Here is an 11337-nt window from a genome sequence, read left to right as displayed (position 1 = left end):
GTAAACATATTTAAAAGAATAGAAAAATGAATTTTATTGATATTTTTTTAATAAAAATAAGCTTTTAAAAATATTTTTGTGTTTTGCGGATATATCTGATATCCGATCCGATCCGATCCACAAATGTGCGGATCGGATCGGATCGAATCCAACCTTAAAAGCTGCGGATATCGGATCCGATCCGATGATTTTAATGTGGATCGGATCGAATTTTTGGCTATATCCGATCCGCGGACACCCCTAAATGTGAATATACACTTTTGCACTAGTTTCATTAATTTTAATGATTTTCATACTTCTGAGATTAACTGTAGTTATCATCATTATTAATTCCCGCAATGGTTATGATTCTACATTCACGTAATACACAATATGCATTTAGTTTCATTAATCAAAATAAAGACAAATAGTATTTTTCCTATTAATTGTGAAGTAAAGAAGGAAAGAACCATTATTATTAATTAAATATAAAAGTGGGGACAACTCAAACACAAATTCAAATTCAATCCAAATGAAAATGAGTGTCAAATGAAGACCTGAAGCTGCTACCAGACCTTCATTGCTCGCACTTCTTTTCAACAACTAAATTTACTCACTCACTTGGTAGTTGGCCCATTGAAGGGAAAGAGACAACTACACAACTAACAAAATTAGAAAGAAAACAAAACATAATAGTTTTCTTTTCTCCTTTTTATGTCAACCGAACTACTGGTATCTAAGTCTTGCTACTAAGAATCTGACTAATTTTCAACCCAACCCAACATGGTTCCATAAAAGGGATGAAGTCTCTTTTATAAGAATTTTTTTTCTATTTTCATTACTTAAATCGAATCATTGTTACTTTAACTAATTCCACGATGGTAATTAAATATATAAAAATATATTATGTGCATATAGAAAATCAAGTACTAAATTAGCTACCACATATCTATGTATAAATACATGTGTTGTTTAATTCATTTCTAAAATATATCTTGTATGGTTCTAAAATCCAAATCGAACCCGTCAGTTTAACCGAATTAACCAAGAATCGATCACAAAATCAATTCGGTTTAAGTGAAAAATCGATTTGTAACAAACCTGTCAAAGAGTAAAAAAAATCAGTCAAAAAATTAGTTAATCGGTTGAACCGGTACAATTTTTTAACCGATTTAAAATAATAAAATAAAATAAAAACATTTTTTTCTTAAAATTATATATTTTATATATAAATATATTATTTTATCATATTCGGTTCAATTTCGGTTGAATTTCGGTTGAACCCTTAAATTTTTGCACTTTTAACTCTATCTGTTCAATTTGATCTTTAGAATTTTGGTATTTTGTATTTCAATATGTATTTTGTAATGGTGGCTAATTTTTTATGTACACGTGATATAGTTGTTAAACTATGTATCTACCTTCCTAGCCCTCCACATCTTATTTATACAAGTTTACTAGCAATAACTTTTCATGTAGTGAACTAGTTTGAATGATTAGTGAGACACAGAGAACCATGGGGTCTGTGGAGTACCAACCATTGCTAGACTCAAACACAAAGGTTTCAGCTTTGTCAGCTGATGCCATTGAGGATTTCTTGGAATACAAGCCAATCGAGGCGCGATGGTGGCTGAAGCTTGTTGCTTGGGAGTCAAGGCTCCTCTGGCTCCTCTCTGGTTCTTCCATTATTGTGTCCGTTTTCAATTACATGCTAAGCTTTGTAACATTGATGTTCACTGGCCATTTGGGGTCTGTAGAGCTTGCTGGAGCTTCCATAGCTAGTGTTGGAATTCAAGGTCTTGCTTATGGAATTATGGTATGCATTCTTATTCTCTCAAAAAACTCATACTTATCTTTGGTAATATTATGATAGTATGCTCAGTTTTGAATTCTAAATTTCCATCAAACAGTTGGGGATGGCGAGTGCAGTGCAAACAGTGTGTGGCCAGGCCTATGGAGCTGCGAAACATGCGGCAATGGGAGTCATATTGCAAAGAGCAATCATCCTACACTTAGGTGCAGCTGTGCTACTCACATTCCTCTATTGGTTCTCAGGGCCTTTTCTAAAAGCCATAGGTCAATCAGACAGCATAGCTGGGCAGGCGCAGATTTTCGCCCGAGGACTAATCATTCAGCTCTATGCATTCGCGGTAACCTGTCCAATGCAGAGGTTCCTGCAAGCACAGAACATAGTGAATCCTTTGGCATACATGTCAGTTGGTGTGTTCCTTCTGCATGTTCTTCTGAGTTGGCTAGTTGTCTTTGTTTTGGACTATGGACTTCTTGGTGCAGCACTCACTCTCAGCTTTTCTTGGTGCATTCTTGCTTTCTTGAATGCTCTCTACATTTTTCTTAGCCCAAGGTGCAACCAAACTTGGACTGGTTTTTCTTTAAAAGCCTTCAAAGGAATTTGGCCTTATTTCAAGATCACACTTGCTTCTGCTATCATGTTATGGTATGTAACGATTTAATCACACGTATAGACGTGATAAGATCATGTGAAATTTTCATATCAGATAATCTTTTTAAACCTGTCAAAACATGTTAAATATATAGAATAAAAATGTTTATATACATATTTATTTTTGATAAAGTCGTAACGAACCTAAATGTAGTTTGGAGATATGGTACAATCAAGGAATAGGACTTATATCAGGTCTGCTCCCAAATCCAACAATCTCACTTGACACAATTTCAATTTGGTATGTTCATAGTTCATATTTAGAATGATCTTTCTAACCATTGTTCAAATTTCTTTCTAACAATAGTCTCCATGTTAATGTGCTTTTCAGTATGTACTACTTGAACTGTGACATGCAATTTATGTTAGGACTTAGTGCAGCAGCAAGGTAAGTTACCAAACAAAACACACAATTTTATTTTATTTGTTTCATTCACTCAACTTTCAGACAAACATTTTGATCACAATTTCAATGATTTCAGTGTGAGAGTTAGCAATGAATTAGGAGCAGCACATCCAAGAGTAGCAAAATTTTCAGTGTTTGTAGTGAATGGAACAAGCGTCGCAATCAGTATAGTATTTTGTGCCATTGTCTTGATCTTCAGGGTTGGTTTGAGCAAGCTTTTCACCACTGACTCTGAAGTCATTGAAGGTGTTTCTAGCATGACTCCATTGTTAGTCATATCTGTTTTCCTTAATGGCATTCAACCTATACTCTCAGGTAATAAAGAAAAAACACTTTTGATTATACTTTTATAGCTAAGTTTGATAAATGTCTCCAGACAAAAATGTTAATCGATTGTTTTGTTAATCCAATTGATTGATTTTCTAAGAAATACGACTTCAAAATCCTCGACGGATGTAATAGATCAAAGATAAACTTTTAATCGATTGTGATTGCCAAAAATTATTACGATCAATAGAAGATCTAATTAGTTATTGTTTTTGTTTTTTATTATTAATAAACATAATAGATGAATGATAAAATAATAATTTATAAAATAAAAAATAGTTTTTATGATTAAATAAAATATATGGGGTTAATTTATAATTAAAATTAGAAACGAACTATTTAGCAGTTATTGAAAAACTTAAAAAACATGTTTTGTTATAAGACCATTTAATGGTCCAAACGTCCTCGAACCATTGAATCCTTTGCCCAAAGTGTCTTCATAAAGTTGGAATGACTTAGTCAAATTTGTTATATTCTTATCTATTCTTATTATATAAAAGTTGATACAAACCTATTATAATATAAGTTTGTGACATATTGGTTTATGTGATTATACCACATCATCAATTTTACATAGATGTCAATTTTGCAAAATAAAAATAATAGATATTTATATAGTAATAATACAAAAATAATCAAATTTAATACCTATTATTACTCAATTGAATTAAAAAGTAACGGTTAAATATAATTAATATCTACATTAAAACTATTATCTGATTAATTCGTAAAGAATATAATACTTTTAAATTTATAGTATATAGTATAGTTAATTTAGCTATTTGTGCATTGTGCGTGTCTTAATCTAATATGATTTAAATGCTAATGGCTCATTTGAAAATTTTCAGGAGTTGCAATTGGAAGTGGATGGCAAGATATAGTTGCTTATGTAAACTTGTTTTGTTACTATGTCATTGGTCTTACTGTTGGATGTATCCTTGGCTTCAAAACATCTTTAGGAGTAGCTGTATGTTTGAATCTTTACCATTTCCCTCAATAATTAATTACTGCTCCTAAGTTTGTATTAGAATTAGTGTAATCCTAAGCATTTGGAATTTCTTGCAGGGTATCTGGTGGGGAATGATCCTTGGAGTTTTTATACAAACAGTAACTCTTATAATTCTGACTGCCAGAACAAATTGGGATGCTGAGGTAATCAAATTTAAAACATTAGACTCTACAACCTTAAATATTTTAGAGCAATTTAGTACCAGAAAATTGACTAATGTAATGTGTCATTTGATCTTTCAAAGGTTAAATTGATGATCTTTTAGAAATTAAGTTGCACGTGTATGACATTATTAAAGGTGAGATTATGAAGCAGTTTGTAATTGTTGTTTGTAGGTTGAGAAAACTGTCGCTCGAATCAAGAGATCTGCAGAAGATGAAACCTTGGATCAATTGGTTACTGATGCTTAGAATAGTAATTTACATCAATTTTCTCTGAGCTTAGTAGAAATGCTGGTTGCCAAGCACAATGATGTTAATTTGTGCTACAACTACAAAAGATGTTTTTGTTCATGTTTTTTTTTTTCGCATATTTTTGGTATCAAATAAGGAAGTTCACTTATGTGAAGGTTATAATTTACATAAATTATATGCATGGTGTATGAATGTGATATTATTAATAAATTATATTTATTCTGTTTAAATCAACTCATGAATTTGAACCAGTTAATAATCTTTTATAAAGTCAAAATTGAATTTTAAACTTGAGTGTTAATGATCAAACACCAAATTCAATTTTCAAAACTTACAAGTTACAACCCAAATAGGATTAAATTATTCAAAACCCCACGCAGTCTTTCAAACCAAGGAGGCATGGAGTGTCTGGAAGATTCCCAAAATCGTGTCAATCACGTTACGGCTGCTGGATCAGAATAATAATCAGATAGAAGATTGAGAAACCAGAATATGATGGTAGATGAATGCTATAGTGCTTTTGAGATTGTGCCTAACTTATTAAAAAAGATAAATAGATAATATTTAATAAATTTTAAATATTTTACTTTTTGCTTTAAACATTTTATTTTTTACCTTTAAAAACAAGTTAAGCAATTTAGACACCATAATAAAAGACATCATAGAACTCACCATGATGGTATAAGGTAAGTTAATGACTAATATCTCCCGTCCCCTGATCCTAATTTATGACAAAAATTCTACCGAACTTCGAGTAGGTTAAAAAAAGGTTGGAGCGTAAAAGGCGAACACCAAGCGGTTCCCATATTTTATTACAGTACAGCACAGCACAGCACAGCACAATAGGCACAATAATAATAATGAATTATGCAGTTTTCATGAGATTATTCAAATCGAGACTCCATGAGTCTCAGCACTCTCAAGGTACAAAGATTCACAAAACCATAACAAGGCATGACACATATAAACCCAACGTAAAGGAATGATTTACAAACGTGATATCAGAAGAGGTATGGACAGAGCCTCCTCCCCCATCACAGGCTGGAACAGATCAAGCTCCCCATATCGCTCCAGGACGCGCATCCTGCAGTCCTCTGCTGCCATCATCGCAGTAGAGAATGCCCCATGCACGGACCCCGGATAGAGCGCGCTTGTTGCTTCCCCTGCAAAGAATAAGTTATCTACAGGCACTCTCAGCCTCTCGTACAGATCATGTGGCTTCCCAACTGCATCATAACTATAAGAGCCTAATGAATTAACATCTGTTCCCCACCGTGACACAAGATACTGAATCTGCATGATCGAAATAAGTTTCATTGTTATCACATCATCTTCGGAGAATCGAGGTGAAAAGAGAGAGAATAGTCGGAGTAGTAGTTACCGGGGAGGAAGCATCTGGAAGGATCTTCTTGAGCTGCATGAATGCGAAGTTAGCAGCTGCTTCATCAGACATTTTCTCAATGTCTTTGGCCAGCCGCCCAGCAGGCATGTAAACAAGAACAGGGTGACCTGCGGCCTTATGGAGATTGAGAAAGTAACTGCATCCATAAGATGTCTCAGCAACCACTCCCAAGAACTCCACATTAGGCCAAAACACATTCTCAAAGTGTAAAATTATTTTGTTCTCAATCCCAACCCCAAGGTCAGCAATGGCAGCCTCTTTCCAATCAGGGAGCTTCGGCTCGAACTTTATGCTCTTTGCTTTCAACACCCCAAGAGGTACAGCAACAACAGCAGCATCGGCAATAAATGTCTCTCCGTTTTCCACTGTCACCTTTACTCCATTATATCGTCTTTCGATTTTTGAGACCCTGAAAAGTGGTCCAGTTAATTAAGTTAAGGATGATAACAGGATAGACTCTCAAAACAAAAACTTCTAACGATTATCTACCTATGTCCCAGGCGAATGTCAAGACCCTTAGCCAATGTGTGTATAACAGGCAGGTAGCCCCTGACCATAAGACCATGACCACCAGGAAGCAATTCTTCCTGTAAGCAACATATAGACCAAAATAAACATGACTTATACAAGACAAATCTTGATGCATCTAATAATTAAACCTCAAACTCAAACCTATAGCTCATAAGGATTAGTTTAGAATTTCAAAGTGTAAGCTTCAGAGATATGGATAGAAGATAAGATTGTACACAGACAATGAAACTGACATATCTTGAATTCAAATTCTTCGACATACCTGATCCCAACATTTGAGTGATATGGTATCCGAATCTGCAGCAAACCAACCCTCCATTCTGCACAAATACCACTGGAGCACCTTGTGGGCAAGCCCCTCTAACCTGCATCCCGTAAGGAAGTTTAATTAAATCCATTTTGTTCTTAGAGAAAAGTAATTAGGCAGTAAAGGAATTTGTGCTATAAGTAAGAACCGACCTGAATTCTGGCTTTCTTTCGAAAACAATTGAAAGTGCCCGGAGTATGGATATGTCTTCACTGAGTTCCTGTCGGACTTTATCTGTCTGCATTAAATAAGAGCAAATTGTTGGAGAAAAAGCTTATTACAAGTATAACCAAATATCAGAAGTATCAAATAGAAAGGCAATGGCTCATGAAAATAAATAAAATAAATATAATGAGCAACTTACCTCCTCTAAAATCATCTCAAATACTTTACCAACTTTTTTTACAAGTTCTTGGGGAACTTGAATACCATCCATATCAAAAAGTGCATAGCTGCAAAACGTCGGACAATATTCAATTAGTAAAGGGAAAAGTTTGGAACCAACTTTTTTCATCCAACAATCAGTCAACATTTTTCTTTTCCTTTAAATTTCTCTCTCTCCCCCATGATCTTTGCTTATCCACTACTTTGTTGTTAAAGAAAAGTTGGTTCCCTAGCAAAATGCATTAGTAAAATATTCTCTCCAACAATGTATATCATTAAGGGACAGATGTTGGAGCTTATTAATGATTAATTGGCTATCCATTGTAGCGACTCTGTTAGCATAACTAAGATGTATATAGTTAGATCATTTATTTACCATAGTTAGATCATTCATTTTATATCTTTACTCTAGTTAGTACAGCCTGTATAGTTAGTTAGAATAACAATTTTGTTAGTCACTTGTATATAAGGCCATTCTTTGTATAGTACAGAGGGTGATTTGCCACACTAACGGAAAATCTTCAGCTCTATCTTCCATATTCTCTCCTCTCCTTATTCTTCTTTCTTCTCTTTAACCATTTTTCTTTCTTCGTTTACACAGCCTTACCAGTTCACTGGCTCAGATGCCAAGTTTTAACAACAGAAGATAGTTCAAACCAATTTCATAAGTTAATTGTTCAAGTGCAGCACAAACAGCTATACAGTACATAGATGATAGAGCATCAAAATAAATGCATTTACCTTTCCAAATCATGGTCATAGAGGACAGAGTTATCCTCACTTGTACGGTAAAGAGGTAATCCAAGCCTCCCAATCAATGGAGCCAGTGGATTCTCCTTGCAAACTCCATGCAACCTGAAACACAGTATGTCATGTTTAATACTAAACAAACACAGACTTCTATTGGATTCTCATCAACATTTAAATAAAATAGAATAGAATAAAAAAAAGTTTTACCATGATGCTCCTAGGTCAACAGGGAAGCCAAAAGAATAATCAGTATGAATCCGGCCACCAAGTCTTTCCCTCGACTCTAAGAGGACAACCTGACGAAAATAATACCCTTTAATATAACCCCTCAATAGCACATGTAAAGTAACTACAAGCCATAGAGACAAGTCAACAGAATGACATATTATCATTTTATAGAGTTGCATGCAAGTAGATAATATCAGGTAAATATTTGTTATCATTTTATAGAGTTGCATGCAAGTAGATAATAGCAGGTAAATATTTGTTTGCTTGAATACCTGAATTGAGGCATCATGAAGTGCCCGAGCCGCAGCAACCCCAGCCATGCCACCACCAATGACAATAACAGATGGTGACCTCTGCAACTGCCCATCAACCTTTCCAAAGCAATCAGCTACAATGAAAGGTAGGAAGATAACAAAAGAGAACCCAAGTTAGTAACAGCAGTAATTCAAGATGGAAAAGAAGAATAAAATAAAATAATTCCAAAACAAACATTACATATATACACACTCAGATCATCCAAGTTAACAACTCTTAAGCTACATTTAGTAGCTCGGAAAGACAGTACTCAAAATTTGTCTTAGGACACTAAATTTTGTACCTATCTCCAGATCCAAACACATTCCTCTGTCTAAAAGACTAAAACCAAACACGGCCTTGAATACACAAGCATAAGCACAAAAACAACTCAACTATCTTTCCACAAGTTGGCGTGGCAGATATCTGAGGATGATGTCTATTCTATTTTCAAAGCATAACCATGCTTCTTTAACAATAACAAAAACTCATCATGATAAAAAATTATTCTACTAGGTATGTGGGAGTAAAACCATTCAAAACATAGTTAAGGGACTGCAACCCTTCCCAAAGAAGTTAAGATCACTTTTAGTAGCTAGATTTTCAAAACCCACCACCCTAACAGCATGAGTTTACACATTTGACTAGACATTAGTAAACCTAAGATTCTACCCTTTTCCTTCTCCAATTAGTATGCAGATTATTGTTTAATCTGACCAAGTGATGATTGGTTATCAGATTAATAATTTTTTCACAGTTGTGAATAATTTACTCATCATTCCTAGTTTGTAAAAGAAAATATATTATATTATATTATTATAATATCATATTATCAACTGGAAAAAAAAAAAAAACATGCATGGACATTTACAAAACGAATATTAATTTGATCTAGAACTTCGGACATATCAAATATGAAAAGTTCAAAAAGAAAAAATAAGTCGTAATAATAAATAAAACATGGTGATCGCAAACAAACCTCTGCGCAATTGAGAATTGCTCTTAACTCGAGACTCCATATTGCGTTGATAATGATCGGGTATTACAATTGAGATTACTACTACTATTAATTTCGATTAAGGGCGAAGAATTTATTAATTGAGGTGAAAAATGGAGGATAAAGATTAACAAACAAGTAACGGAGCGAATGGAATTCAAATTCGAGAATAAACGCAGCTTCCCCAACCAGCTCATGCAGCTAGCTAAAGTTTTTTCTTCCGTGAGAAAAACCTCGAAACAAACAACGCAAACCACTCTCGATTCGGATCGCGACGCGATCAAGCGAAGAGAAGAAAAAGTGACGAACAATCGCAGTTTCTGCGTTTTCGTTCCGAGAAAAAATATACAAACTCAATTCGCAGAGAGTCGCGATCTCGAGAGGGAGAATCGAGAGAGAAATTAAACTTGTCGGTGTTTTATTTTTCGGGAAAATTGAAAGGGGAAAACGTGAGAGAAAAAAAAGAAAGAGAAAACTCTAGAGAGAGAAAAAGAGTTGAACTGGAAAATTGAGATTTGGTGTTTTCTGCGCGTATGGTTGAGTAATTGAGTTATGGGTTGCAGCTTTTTTATAGTTTTTTTTTTTTTTTTTTGGAGTCAGCTGAACTTAGGGGTGTACATGGGTCGGGTGAAACCGAATTTGATATGACCCAGACCCGACCCGAAATATATATCGGGCCTATTTGTTAGACCCGAACCCGACCCTAGACCCGATAAAACCTATACACTTTCGGGCCACGATTATACCGGGTAAAAATCGGGCCGTTAACATTATATTACCTTGATACCTTCTTGTAAGTTAGCATATAAAAATATCCAAATTTCCAAGACTCCAATCATTATTTGACATAGTAAAATTCACTTAGAAAAATATAATAAGAACCAACTCTTCTCTAAAATTAAAGCATAACGATAATCAATACTAATATTGCCTAATAACACCAAATATTTAAATCAATACAAATAACACAAAATTATACATTAGTCTAAAGTCTTATGCATTTTAAACATAAAATATTAACTTATAGTCTTATATATAATGACTAATAACACAAAATATTAAGATTTACAACACTTAAATTTCACATAATAATAGCCATCATCCATCACTAATAACACAAAATATTAATTATGTATGATGACTGGGCCACCGGGCCGATTTCGGGTGACCCGAACTATGGCCCAGATCCGACCCGAAATAATAACCGGGTCTATTTTTGAAACCCATACCCGACTCTAGACCCGATGAAATCACACCAAATTAACCCCTAAAGTGTTCGGGACCGGACCGGGTCTTCTGGCCGAGCCGGGCCATGCACACCCCTAACTGGGACGGTGCGCGCCGTTTCGCGTGGGTGCACGCGCAGGGAGAAAAAGGTTGAAGGGTTGAAGCGACGTGTCGTTTTGTAGTTTTGGTTAAATTTTTTATAGGGTTGAAAACGACACAGGACGTGACTGTGTTTGGTTTGCCTTGGGTTTTGGTCGGTTGAAACTTGAAAAGGAATAAGCGAATATGATATGAGGATAACTGGATAAGTAATACTTTTCCATAATTATATCAATGGAAAATGATATTTATAGTTATACTATTAGAATTAGGAAATAATTAATAACGGGTGAAAACTCAGGTGCAGTCGACTTCATGTGAAATTGATAGTTGAGAGCCGTTAGATGAAAATTTAGTCAAATCAATCAAATTATCTAACTGAGAAGTCGACTAAATTTTCATTTAACGGCTCTCAGCTATCAACGTGAAGTCGACTGCACTTGAGTTTCCACCTTAATAACTCTTGAATTTGTAAACAAAGTTTAATCTATTAAAAAATAAATGACAATTTATATAAATAAAT

The 11337-nt window shown here is 34.5% G+C and overlaps 2 protein-coding genes across 2 annotated transcripts; one reads left to right on the top strand and one right to left on the bottom strand.

Annotated features, from left to right (window-relative positions):
- Positions 1 to 1420: 1420 nt before the first annotated feature.
- On the top strand, positions 1421 to 4825 carry LOC112767400 (protein DETOXIFICATION 41). Its single transcript, XM_025813261.3, has 8 exons — positions 1421 to 1795; positions 1890 to 2434; positions 2595 to 2681; positions 2772 to 2828; positions 2923 to 3161; positions 4022 to 4140; positions 4239 to 4325; positions 4518 to 4825. The coding sequence occupies exons 1-8, from the start codon at positions 1472 to 1474 to the stop codon at positions 4590 to 4592; spliced, it is 1533 nt and encodes a 510-aa protein (XP_025669046.1). The 5' UTR covers positions 1421 to 1471; the 3' UTR covers positions 4593 to 4825.
- A 540-nt stretch (positions 4826 to 5365) lies between these two features.
- On the bottom strand, positions 5366 to 10124 carry LOC112767401 (polyamine oxidase 2). Its single transcript, XM_025813262.3, has 10 exons — positions 9471 to 10124; positions 8470 to 8585; positions 8177 to 8265; positions 7961 to 8074; positions 7200 to 7287; positions 6988 to 7073; positions 6791 to 6893; positions 6487 to 6584; positions 5977 to 6406; positions 5366 to 5888 (listed from the first exon to the last, which is right to left on the bottom strand). The coding sequence occupies exons 1-10, from the start codon at positions 9508 to 9510 to the stop codon at positions 5583 to 5585; spliced, it is 1470 nt and encodes a 489-aa protein (XP_025669047.1). The 5' UTR covers positions 9511 to 10124; the 3' UTR covers positions 5366 to 5582.
- Positions 10125 to 11337: the final 1213 nt, after the last annotated feature.

This window comes from Arachis hypogaea, chromosome 17, assembly GCF_003086295.3.
Source record: "Arachis hypogaea cultivar Tifrunner chromosome 17, arahy.Tifrunner.gnm2.J5K5, whole genome shotgun sequence".
Taxonomy (NCBI): domain Eukaryota; kingdom Viridiplantae; phylum Streptophyta; class Magnoliopsida; order Fabales; family Fabaceae; genus Arachis; species Arachis hypogaea.
Note: the sequence above shows the minus strand (reverse complement) of the source record. Positions and strands in the feature narration are given on the sequence as shown.